Source organism: Paramormyrops kingsleyae, chromosome 10, assembly GCF_048594095.1.
Source record: "Paramormyrops kingsleyae isolate MSU_618 chromosome 10, PKINGS_0.4, whole genome shotgun sequence".
Lineage (NCBI taxonomy): Eukaryota > Metazoa > Chordata > Actinopteri > Osteoglossiformes > Mormyridae > Paramormyrops > Paramormyrops kingsleyae.
This window is the reverse complement of record NC_132806.1, coordinates 3,865,408-3,878,965: the sequence shown is the minus strand read 5'-3', so window position 1 is coordinate 3,878,965 and position 13,558 is coordinate 3,865,408. Positions and strand designations below refer to the sequence as shown.

Below are 13,558 nucleotides of genomic sequence, written 5' to 3'. Positions count from 1 at the left end.
TTGAAGAATATTTGGCCAGATTTAAGATGCAACATGGAATGTATCATTTAAAAATTATTTAATGTTCTAACAGCAGTAACAGAATTGCCTGTACGCCTGTATCATGGCTAATATTTCCTGTCAGGTCACACAGCAGTTGCACTCGTGCCTACTCAACTGAAGTATGCAACCACATGCTCCCTTCCGGGTTCTGCCTGTGATAGCACCATGCTTAGCCATTCGTTAGTAGCGTGCATGTCCAGAATAAAAGGGAGACACAGATACAGATATGCTAGCACAGGGGCATCGGCAGACCACTTCCCTTTCCTGTAAGAGGGTGCAGGGGTTTCACTATGCTGACAAAGTCCTTCACAAAGTGCCAATAATACAATGCTAGCCCTAGGAAGCTACACAGCTGTTACTGTATGCAGAGTTAGCCAGCCTCGCACTCCCACCATCTTCTCCAGGTCAGTGGCCATGCTTTCCCCACTGATGACATGGCCCATGAAGTGTGTTATTTGAGGAGAGAGCACTTTCAGAGATTCAACTGCAATTCTGCCTGGTGTATCGCAGCAAACATCGTGCTTAAGTTCAGCATTGTCCCAGCAAAATCAGCAGCATGTACCAGCAGATCATTGAGGTAGATGATGCACTGGGTCCAGGGGATGTGGGCCAGGACATGCTCCCTGAACCTCTTGAATGTGGCTGGCCCATCACACAGGCCGAACGACAGAACCAGGAAGTGCAATAGCCTCTGTCTGATGGGAATTGCGGTCTTGGGCCGGGCTTCCAGGGCCAGTAGCTACTCTGGAGGTCTAATGAGCTAAACCACATAGACCCGGAGATGTAATTCAATGTATTATCCATTGGGGCAGTGGACAGGAATCCTTCCTAATCACTTCATTCAGCCATCCGTAGTAAATGTAGAAATGCCACGACCAGTCCTTCTTACTGATGAGGACAGCTGGTGCCAATTCTCAGATCTGCTGCTTTGTCTCTCGTGGCTTCTCCAGGGGCAGTCAATGCAGGTTCAAACAGATGGGTGAGGTGTCTCCTATGTCTGTGTTGTGCTGCACCAGGGTTGGCAGTCTATGGTACTGGTGGTTTAAGATGTCCTGGAACGAGTCCAGCAGAGCCTTGAACTTGTCCCACTGTGCCAGCTTCAGGTCCTGGCTGCTGTGCAGCCACAGCTCCTGGTCAGCCTGTCCTGTTTCAGGAGATGACCCTCTGTGGTACTGCTGTTCCCCATTTGCAGCTATATTAATGGTGGAGAGTTGAGAGTTGCCCTCTTCTCTCACCGCATGGATGTCTCTCCACCTCTCTTCTTCGGCCACTGGCACTGGCCGATGCTATCACACTGGAGGACCATCACATCTGTACTGAGGAGGAGGACTGCCCTCAGCACATCAATGGTAGTCACCAAGCGAGCTAACAGGTCCAGTCCGATAATGCAGGGGTTGGATATGCCAGTGAACCAGACTGCCTGCAGCACTGTGTGTCCTGCCAGCATGACTCACAGCTGCCACTATTTACACACACCACTATTTTTAACACACAGCATTAATTACTACACAAGACATTACAGTGTACACAATAACAACACAATAGACACTAACGGCACATAGCTATTTAGATAATTTACAGTTTAGTTGCCACCCATCTTGTCGTGCTGCCCAACAGGTACCCCCAGCACTACATTGTATTTGACACTTGACATTTCGCTACAAGTATGTGAGGTTACACATCAAATTTTTCTGAGTAGGTCAGTAGGCTATGTCTGGAAAACAAAACCATAAATTATATGTGGCTAACTCATGTACAGTACATACAATGTAATAAGCCTAAAATCAAAGGGATAGAAAAACGCTCAAAAATGGATACAAAGGGTTAATACAATATTTTGATGAAAAAAGCAAATGGATGGTTTGTGAGTCGCTAATTTGTGCACTCGCTACAATTTGTGATATACAAGGAAATTGTACGTGTCTGATTTCATTTTCGCTTTTAATTCAGAAAGATGTCTGTCTCACAGCCTGCGTGAATTAGGGTACGGGGCAGCTCGCTCGCTCTCGTTCTCTCAAGGCGCAGCGCACATCCGGATACTGCTTTTAGTGACGGTGGCGGAGAGAATTAAACGTTCAAAAGTATAATTACATTTCGCTAGAGTCGATGTTGACAATGCCCAAGTAACAAGTCTTTTTGCAAGGGAACACAAGCAATCTGTCGAAACATCTAGCGAAAGTCCATCACACGCATACGGACAGTTTTCGACTGTCTAACTCGTACTTTATCTGTCGGTGTTTGCTAGCGGCCTGGAGTCCACATACTGTGTTAACTAAATTATACGAATATGGATTAATGATTAAAAGTAACCATTAGCTGGCTGATTATTAATAATAAATAATTAAGCCTATACGTGTCTGTGTGCATTTGTTACATTGTCTTATAAAGTTAGGAAAACGGTATTTAAGTCTGATATTTTACTAAACATAACGGAATAAGCTGTCTCCTCCCCACAGTTAGACATACAGCTTATTAATTAAAAACTGGTACTTGGGATCGACCGATACCCAAACCCCAGGTATTGGTATCGGAACTGAAAGAGTCGGTGCATCCCTAGGCATAAGCATCTGGCGCACCGGGCGTTTTAATTCCCGGTAGGCCGACACAGTGCATTTATTTATTTATTTGTTGATGTGACCGACCCATAAAACTCGTAGATCCGCGGCCCAATTGACATTGGGCTAGCCCAATCACATTTTTAAACAACACCCCCTTTCGCTTTGGTCCCTGTGCCTGCGTAATGCATTCGTCAAAAAAAAAATCAGCACAGGAGTTAAACACCTCCAACTTTGGCTCTGGGCCGGTGTGCAGTGTCAGTCCGAATCATCTGAGATGGAGAGGAAACGCAAAGGAGGCTCAGAGAAACTGCAAGAAAAAGAACCTGGCTCTTCAAACAGACGCTGTGATCAATGTATTTCATAAAATATAAAAAATGTATATGAACGGTGAAAAACGCACAAATAAGATTAAATACGCATGACTCAGCTGTCCAACGCAACTGTCGTACGTGGTGGGCCGGTCTGGGCCAAAATGCCAGGGCCGATTTTTTTGTCCCAGTCCATGTGCATAAGTTGGCCTGCATTAATTAATAGAACCTGTGCATTTTTTTATGTTGAAATTATTTTTATCAATTCAGCTAAAGATGTGTATTCACCTTCATATGAATAGATTTCAACATAGAAGTGTACCCTTTTATAAAATTTTATTTAGTAATTGTGATCGTGAATAGGATAAGCGGTTTAATTCAGAAAGTCGGTCGATGGATTGACTGCACAGACTAAAAATAACTGCATGGCTGGCTTTTGCCTAAGTCTGCTGTAAACTGTCAGCTGTACAGCAACTTTTTTTTTTCTTACTGTGTAATAGATAGACTATTGTACAGTTATATGTTCATGGGAAGATGAGCAATTAACAAGGATGAAACATTAACCAGTGTTTACTCAATGTGTGAACAATACAAAATCAATATATGTAGTGGCAGGGAAAAATTAGGTGATATGATATCATTCTCAAGGATACAAAACTCATTTAATCATTTAAACCTTCAATATTAATGCTGCTTCCTTAATAAGTATGATTAGCATTTTGACAATTAGTTTTTTTTCCATAAAGAAGAATAAACTCTTCCTCAAGAGTGCCTCTCTAAATAATGCTTAATTAGAGATCACAGTAATATCTCAACGGAATATAGAAAACAACATGTGGAAGTGATGACACATGCAGTCTAAAGGTCGTTTATGCAACAGTAGTAGCTGCTAGAACGGCGTAACCGGTCATCCAGGCCATAAACATCTACCCTCTGTCTAAGTTCTTTTCCAGAAGTGTTGTTCTTTTAGGCATTTTTTGCTATCTTTATTGAAAGTTTGATCATTGGTTACAAAGATTACAGGCAGTTAGCCTGAAGACTTTTATTTTGTTCTAATTCAGTTGATTTTTTTTAATCCCCTCTATTGAAAACATTCATATTGTGTCCATGGATAAAGGTAAGACAGATGTGAACACCTTTATGGATGTGTCATATATAACAGCTTTTTCAATTATCCAGATTTCTCTATGATAACATGTAATCGAGGCTGAACGCTTCTGCTTATTTTACTTTTTTGTTCCATGGATCTTGTGTATGCTTTGAGCCACAAGTCACCAGAAGGTACTTCTTTTTTTCAGGTTAACGTTAAACGCATGGGTTTTTACCTAGTTATTCTGTTTTGTTATGGCTCAACTCACTGTAATGAAACCTGAAAGAAATATGCTTAAGGTTTGATGAAGGTTAATAAAACTGCTTGTACTTTTCTACTTCACATTTAATAATAATAACAACAACAATAATAATAATAATAATAAACAATAATAATTATGATAATAATAATAATTTTAGGTCATTGTACAAAACTAACATAAATTTATATGAAATGGATTGTTTAAGAATTTTAGGTGGATTTGGCCAAAGTGTGTGATTGTATGTAATGTGCTCCCCTTCTGTCTGCTATGTCCCCTGCCCCATCCACTGTACTGTACTTCTTGGAATAGGATCCTGGCTTTGTATAGATGGGTTTTAAATATGCATTTATTGAAACAGTTATGCAGAATCAGAATTTCAGAACAGTTAACATTAAAATTAAAAAATAATACATAGACATCTAGAAGTGTTAACAGTCTGATAGCTCTAGAGCATATACTGTATTTACATTTATCTTTTGATTATCATTTACTATTCAAGATTCTGCACGGCGCGATATGACGGAGTTCTGGTTGGAGCACTCTCAGGAAGCCACCATGCAGGAAATGATGCTGGACTCCAGTGCCGAGCAACTTAGTCAGCTGGAGCTGCCTGAGATCCTGTCACTTCTCCCTAATATAGAGGGCACCAACATACTTGAGCTGGGAGCTGGAATCGGGTCAGTTGCAAATGGTGTATTTTCCTTATCCCGCGTACTCTGAAATGTCACACATCCTTCACCCCTTTATTTAATGCTATAGTTTTTAATGGCTAAAATCTTAAATATTCGTTGTATAGTGTGCATTACATGCATACAATTTAAACAAAAGAAACACGCACATATATAATGACATTGGGCCTCATTCACCAATATTTTCTTAAGAATTCTTTTGAATATGTTACTATGAAATTTGTTAAGAACAACCTACGCCGGATTCATGATGTGTTCTTAAGTAGCAGAATTGTATGCACCTTTGTTCTTAAGAAGGGTGAATCCCACGTCTTCGTAACTGAAGGCGCGTGCCAGTTTGTCCTAATTAGCATAGGGAAACGCCTTGCAATTTCCCATAAAAGGGCATGAGACTGTAGGGCCATGTGCAAGGAATGGCGAAGAGACGCGCAGGCTGTGAGCCGCTTGGCACTAAGAGGAAAAAAAAACTTCAGTAACGCTGAAGTAGAAGTATTAATACAGTAAAATCTCGTTATAGTGGACTCGCTTATAACGGAATATCATCTATAATGGACGAGGTCCGCTGGTCCCGGCCGTGCGCCTTTAAGAATATGCAGAAAAAGCACCGGATATAGCGGACCTAGTCCGTTATAGATGATATATAACGGAATTTCACTTATAACAGACAAACAATTTGGTCCCCAGGGCTGCTTTTAGCTGTAGTTTTGTTCGGCTATAACGGACATGCAGGCTCCGCTGACAAGGCGCGTGGCGTACCGGTGATATCCAGCTTAGATACGGAGTCGGGATTATTAATAGTCACGCATCTGATCAGGTAAAGTTGGATTCCTACCAGTAGCGGAACAACTACAAACAAGGTCCTGGGGCAAAACACCGATCGGGCCCCCCCTCCCGCACTCGCGCACACACACACACACGCACACATACGTATATGTGGCGGCGCTGAAACGAGTTTTAAAGTGTAGGTGCAAGAACACAAAAAACTTAATGAGAGAATTCGACTGTCCCTCACAAAATCCGTAAAGTTTTAGTGGCTAAATTGCGTTTTCTACACCTTTTCAGACAGGAGATTTGTTTGGCTATGCCTAGAAAACAACGTTGTTACCAGTGTGGAGACCATCAGAGTTTTACCAAGGACAAAAATTCCACCTCCAGCTGCCTGCACATCTCATCCATTTCTGTTGAAAAAATTACAGTGTATTGTCTAAGTGAATAGGGTATAGGTTAATTAGTGTGCACTTTGTCATTCTCATAATGCGTCCATGCATCTGGGTATAACCCATTCAAATATCATGTAGCCTAACTTTTTATACAATTTAGACAGCACAGAATCATTAACCTACTCAGGGCCGGAGTGGGACTCCTTTTCAGCCCTGGAGTTGCAAGCCTTAGACTGGCCCATTTCCAATTCAGTGCAAATACAGTAGCCTAAGTGTTGCTTCACAGTGAAGATATATTTCAACAGTTAACATAATGTTTAACAGTATCAAAATCTATTTTCTGTAAGAATTAGTGCTCATAAATTTCCAAACCTTGTAATGAAAAAATATCAAATAAATACAAATATATATTTAGCTATATGTATAAAATAAAGATTAAAATAAAATGTATTAAACTTTCTAATGACACTATCATGTCTTTTTCAAGGAATAACTTCAAATATTTTTCATAAATATGAGAACATTAAAGGGTAAATCTCCAACACTATTCTTTAAAACATCACAATGTCCTTTTCTGAAATATCTGAATATATATTCTGTGCAAAATTGTTCACAGATATCCAGTCCTTAAACACAAATAAAGAATAAAACAAGTATTGCACTGTTATCTGCAAGACTTTTTTTTAACCACAGTATTACTTTCTAATGATGGCTTCATCTTTTTTTCCTCTGCATAAGTGCGGCTTCAAGGAAACATGGCCAACCCTAAAACATTAATAAACGCCTGAGCAGTGTACTGGTCTCTGCAACTTTGTTTATCACAGTGTCATTGTCCAAAGACATGAGAATTTCTTTCTCAGTGCACATGAGCATGAATGCCTCAAGGTTATTCTGGGTTAAAGTGCTTCTGAGCCTGTTTTTTTACGAATTTCACTATTGAAAAACTTCTCTCACAGGCTACTTGTGTGATGGACAGAGTTAATAGCAACTTGTAGGCGAGTCCAATCACATGGTAGGTGTCAGAAGATTGTACTGAGATAGAATGAGATGGACACAAATGACATAGTTTTTACAGGAGGAACAATTTAGTTTTGCTCTCTAGTTCAACATCCTGTTGTTCCATGGAAGGATCAACATCACTTCCTTGTGGCATTTCACTAGCTGTCCTGACGGTGTGGTAATGGTAATATTTCTCACCACAAATTTCCCCTTTTTAGCTTTCTGATCAAGTTAAGTCAGATTTATTAATGTAGTGAATCATCTGATGTCATTAATTATCTCAGGGCATTTTTCATTGAGCAGGTGTAATATTCATTAATATTAATATTAATTATTCGAATTCTTATATTCACTCAATGACAATCCTTCCTGCCCATTCTAGTGTGTTGGGCTCATGACTGGTGCTTGGTAACATTACGGGGCCTGGCTCTTCACTGTTAGCAGCAAACTGGACTAGAGGCTGCTGCTGCTGAAGAGCTACATTACAAGAAAAAGTTCGATACATAAACATGAACGGTGGTTTGCAGACATCGTTGTTTTGCACTGCTCTTAACTAGCTTAACGTTAACTTACCGGTGTTCTGACGAGTTGAACTACCTATCGAGACGTACTATCGAGCCTTTTTGCGCATGTGCAGTTCCACCGTCTTGGGATTAGGGTTAGGTTTTAGGGGTTTGGGTTAGGGTTAGGGTAAGGGTTTTAGGGGGTTTGGGGGTTTAGGGTTAGGGTAAGAGTTAGGGTTAGGGCTATCGATTAGCACTACGGTAGGATAACTCGACAAAGTAGCTCATTTCGACAGAACACCGGCCGTTTCATCATCTTCATGTGTTGTACTCTCGCTGCCGCTGGTTTTAACGAAAAATGTACTCAGCTTAGTACATTTGGCCGTGTCAGTTTCTAGAGCTTTCTTTTTTTTAATTCTGGCCTTTTCAGAGCCACCTTTTCGCTTTTTATTATCCATTTTGCATCTCTCGTGTATCTCTTAACAACTGATTTTGATCTGTTGAGCAAAGTGCCGCTGTCGGGGAAGTCGAATGATAATTACGTCATCATTAACCTGCAGGCTGTATTCTGCTCATGGGGCTGCGAGAAAATAAATAAAAAGAGTGGAGCTGCGGTAAAATAATGAATAAAAAGAGTGAGGCTATGGTTGGTTAAATAAATAAATAAATAAATAAATAAAGTGCAGGCAGCTAGGGACACCGGCCCTTGCGGCCAAAAAACGGACCGGCCCACCGGGAATTCTCCCGGTCCTCCCGATTAGCCAATCCGGGCCTGAACCTACTTTAACGTATTTATTTATACAACCACATATTTCCCACATTTTGACATCAGTGATGCAGTGAAGAGACAATTTCTTTATTTCTTGACGCCAACCCTCCCCATTAATCCAGGCTTGGGATTAATGCACCTAGTTGAACTGGCTTGCTCCCTTAAGTGGCTGGGTTAGGCTAAACTATATACATATTTAGAAATACTACAATTAAATATCCCGAAATATGTGGTCTAATAAAACGCAGTTTAAAGAAGGTAGCCTACCTGGCGAAATTGCAAGCAAACAAATTAAAAGGCCCACGGCATATATTCGGGTTATATCCAACAAAAAGCAGTTTTTAAGAACGTAGCCTACATGGCGAAATTGCAAACAGAAGCTCTGCGGCATATAATAGCCTATTACAACAGAACTTTCTCAAAGTTTTTTTTTTTCTTTAGATCCTACCCATCATGCATGTTTTTTGCAAATTCCTCAATGGTCAATGGAATACCATTAAATACACCCACCATAATAAGAATGTATACCAAAAATGACAGATATATAAAATCACAAGTCATAGTTAAAGTATAAATAATATATTCTAGCTGCCAAGAGCTTGGGGGAAATTATATCAGTCTAACTTTGTGTGTATTTAGTATATAAGAGGGTCCTCTTTTTGCTGGGAGGAGGGCCCTCTGCGATCCAGGGGAGGGCCTGGGCCCAGGGCCGGTGGCCCTGCCCACCCTGCCTTTAGCTCCGCCCCTGATTATTACATGTACAATATAATAATCTATACCACCAGTGTGTGTGCTGGGGTGTGGCATGAGTAAATGGTGTCCTGTAGTTGTGTTCTGGGCATACAGCAACTCTGGATATAATGGACTGTTTTGCCAGGTCCCTTGAAGTCCGTTATAACTGGATTGTACTGTACAGGAGGTAAATGCAAATAGACACATGTTATTTAGTAGCGTAACCAGTGGATATAAAGCCCCCAAAAAAGCTGACACATGGAAAGATATCACCTTCTCTGTGAACGCTGTGTGCCAAATAAATCTAAATAACATGCGTCCCCTTCTCAGAGCACGATTGGCAAGCTCTTCAAGAAGTAACAGAAATGCCATTTTGATAGCAAGGCCAATACGCAGAAACAGACCTATTTAAAATCTGCATGGTTGCCGTTACTACCATGAAAAAAAATTTTACACTTTAAAATTATTTGTAACAATCGTGTCCAGGGAAGCAGAAGCAGGGAGACGGATAATCAGGAACGGGATTTATTCCGGGGAAAACAGGGAAGCACAGGGCAGCAACGAACGAACATTAATGACAGATCTGGGGAAACTAACTCGGACGCAGACTTAAATACACAGGACAAGCTGAAAATAACAGGCAACAGGCGATCACAATCGGGAATTAACACGAGGTAACGAGATGGGCGTGGCACACAGGAGGATCGGACGAGCAGGTCATGACACTATCATTTTATCAACTGTAGAATCGACAAAACTGCTATAACCGATTATTTTGAACAAACTATCATTACTCAAATGTGCGTACGAATGGTCTTGAGTGTGCGTAGATTCTGTTTTTAGCTAAGAACAAATTCAGAAAAAAAAAACGTGGTCGAATGTCAGAATCTTCGTAAAAATAGTGCGTACGTGGGGTTTAAGAACAAATTACAGTAACACAAGTAACAAACAAGTAACACAAGTAACACAAAACTAGATGTTTATAAATCATTCAAGATTACTGCATGTAATCCACAATACACAATCAATTTGTATGATAAGATTTATATTTTTTCTCAGTTTTTTGTTAACTGTCATTTTTTCTCATGTCTGTAACTCTTGCTCTGGATTCAATGACATTGTATTTATCAGTGATTGAAGTATAACACTCTGATGTTTATAAGTTGAAAACTACCAAAATGATCTGAGACCATGCATTATAAAGAACTGACATTTGATTGACACTTGGTTTATTCTGTAGGAGGTACACGCAGCACTTTGTGAAGAAAGCTCACCATGTAATTGCAGTGGACTTCATGAAGAAATTTGTGGAAAAGAATAAGCAAGAAAACAGTAAACATGGCAACGCTGAGTTCATTCATTCTGATGTCACTCAGTTGAAACTTCCTAAAAACAGGTAACCATATATTGCTACAGGATGTGGGCAATCAAATGAAAAAGTAAAAGATTTTAAATGAGAAAATGGATGAAATAATAGTCATTCTCAATAAATGCAGTCCACACACTGCATGTTTAACTCTTTAAAGTACATTTAAAACACATATATGTATATGTACTTAATTTTTCAGCTTGTAATCCATTGCTCAGTACTGTACTATACAGAAGTCTTATGCAATCAAAGAAACTGTTTAAAGCTATTTATCTGGGTAGTAAGTCTATATTTTAACAATTTAACTTTAGAGCATATGGAAATTAACAGTAACACCCCAATCCTAGATTTACAATAGGATAATCAGTGTTGGCGAGTAGCTAACTACAATTAGTGCCACTAACTACTTTTTTCAGTAGCTTATTAGTAGCACAGCTACTTTTAAAACACTGTAGCTTTTCCAGTAAAGATTTTTTTTCTTCAAATAGCAATGTAGCGTGGCAAAACTCTACATCGTTAAAAAATATTACAGGTTGTTGTCGACATGACATAAGAACAAAAAAAATTTACAAATGAGAGGAGGCCACTCGGCCCTTCAAACTCATTTGAGGAGAACTTAACTAATAGTTAAAATCTTATCTAGCTCTGATTTAAAGGAACCTAGGGTTTTAGGTTGCACTACACTAACAGGAAGACTATTCCATACTCTAACTACACTCTGTGTAAAGAAGTGTTTTTTCAAATTCAGTTTAAAATGTTCTCCCGCTAAATTCCACCTATGGCCACGAGTTCTAGTATTTAAACTAATAGTAGCCATTTGGCTGAACAGCATCCAGACCTGTTAGAATCTTATATACCTGGATCATGTCCCCCCTTAATCTCCTTGGCGCGAGGCTGAACAGATTCAGCTCAGCTAACATCTCCTCATAAGACATTCCTCTAGGACCTGGAATCATTCTTGTAGCCCTACGTCCTTTTTAAGGTATGGTGACCAAACCTGCACACAATATTCTAGGTGTGGTCTTACCAAGGAGTATAATAGAGACTATATGAATTTTTTTGTTAAAAAATCATACAATGTTATATCCGGATTTTTCTTTTTAGATTCTGTCTCTCACAGTGGAAATGCACCTATGCTGAAAATTGTAGACCCCTCCATGATTTAAGAGAACTTGCAAAATCACAGGGTGATCAAATACTTATTGACCTCACTGTATATGGGGTTTAGCAATATGGAACAAAAAGTGCAGTCATTCTCAGGACAGAATGAATGTTCTCACGTGGTTTGTAGTGGTACATTGTTGCTTTGCTTGGATTTTTCTCTGTGTGATTCCAAAATGAACCAAGGGGAAAAACGCTACAAGTTTACAAACTGAAGTTTACTTCAACTGATTTGGGCCAGAGAAACCGATGTGTCTTTGGTGGGAGCAAGAATACAGGAAGAAGGTCCTGTGGCCTGGTATATCTCTTTTATGTGTTGTTGCCTCAGTAGTAACCTTTTCTGCTAAGCTGTTCCTACTAGTTTGCATGTTTGCCGTATCCTAGAATGCAAAGCAGACCTGGTTATGGGAGCCGTTTAGCTCAAATTCGCGGCACACACCTGGAAGTTGGGTCAGGTTGAGGTCGGATTATGTTCCCACTACAGATGAACTGTTCCAGAGTTTGTTTGGGACTGGAGCAAGACCACCTCTCAGCGGTCTTGGTCCAGTTCTTTTGGTCCACACCTGAGTACGATTACTGTGTTCACACCGGCCCAAACAAATTGCACCAAGAGGTAGATCGAACCAGAGTCTGGTTTAACTGGACATAATAACAGGAAAGCATAATTGCTTACTTTCTGTTGAATATTCTTGCAAGAGTATGCTAAATTTATGGCTAGCAGATAACAGTAGGTAATTCTGTTCTACACATTTTCTACATATGCACAGAGTATGTTATTCTGAAAGGCATGCTATAATGTCAGATCACGGGACTAAAAAATGCTGGTGTGAAAACATCCTCAGTTATTTTGGGCAGAACTGTGATGCATGATATAGTTCAAGCCATATGTGAGACGTCACAAACACTTATAAGAACAAAATGTGGTTGAAATTAAATGCAAATGCAGGGTTTCCTGTTTGTAAATATACAACTACAGCTGTTCTCTTTTTTCCAAAGTTGCAAAATAAAGACAGAATAACATACATATCTGTGTTGCATGGGTAAGATAAGTCATCTATGACATAAGCGTTTCACTCCACAGCATCCACCAACAAACCCTTTTTTTGATCAGGTTATGGCATTGCTTTCAAAATGCAAAGGTGAATGTAAAATAATCTAAAATTTAAACCTGTTTGGAAAATGGCTCTAAAACTGCTTTTCATGTAACAACAAAAACAACCAAGTTACACTAGTGCAATTAAGTGCAAACATCTTAATTCAATCACTTTTATTAGCAAAGTTTGAACAGGAACCAGGACATTATAGTTGAAGTATTAATTTCATATTGGAAGTGGGATTAAATTTTTATCTGACTTTTTTAAGTTGTTGACTAGTTGCGTTTCAGTAATTTCAATAATTCATGATGGTGGAACAATAGAACAAATAATTTGCTGGAGCTACATGAGTTTTAGGAACCACATATGTGATGCAAAGTCAGAAATTCTGTATTAGGTTTTTTCCTTCATTGTTTAATCAAAGACTGGGTCCAAATGCTATAAGGTGTTTCCTCTGGAAATAAAAAAATAACAATCACAGAGATCTAAAGGTTTGTTTTTCCTGTTTTTATGTCATCCAGTTTCGATTTGATCTTCTCTAATTGGCTGATGATGTACCTGACTGAGGAGGAGCTTCTGTCTCTAACTGAAAGCATGTTGAGCTGGCTTCAGCCAGGAGGGTACCTCTTTTTTAGGGAGTCCTGCTTCCACCAGTCAGGTCAAAATATTTTTATGTTAATGTCTAACTTTATACTGTTCACCATTTTCAATTCTTCTTTTTGAATTCTCTTTATTTTTCTTTTCAGTTTTTCTGGAATGGTTAGATGATTTCATACCTTTAATAGTATGTCTCCATTTTTTCCCCAGTTTGTGTAATAAATA

The 13,558-nt window shown here is 39.4% G+C and overlaps 1 protein-coding gene across 3 annotated transcripts in view; it reads left to right on the top strand.

The window, feature by feature from the left end:
* Positions 1-2,835: 2,835 nt before the first annotated feature.
* Positions 2,836-13,558, top strand: part of pmt (phosphoethanolamine methyltransferase) — a 37,737-nt gene continuing 27,014 nt past the window's right edge. Inside the window, exons 1-4 of one of the 3 annotated variants that reach the window (XM_023827384.2) lie at positions 2,836-2,953; positions 4,760-4,937; positions 10,353-10,508; positions 13,258-13,394. In XM_023827384.2, coding sequence (XP_023683152.1) covers positions 2,875-2,953; positions 4,760-4,937; positions 10,353-10,508; positions 13,258-13,394 — 550 coding nt within the window. In that variant the 5' untranslated portion in view covers positions 2,836-2,874. Of the gene's footprint in view, positions 2,954-3,525; positions 4,026-4,116; positions 4,190-4,759; positions 4,938-10,352; positions 10,509-13,257; positions 13,395-13,558 lie in introns of those variants that run through there. The other 2 variants (XM_023827386.2, XM_023827385.2) reach the window with 2 other exon arrangements.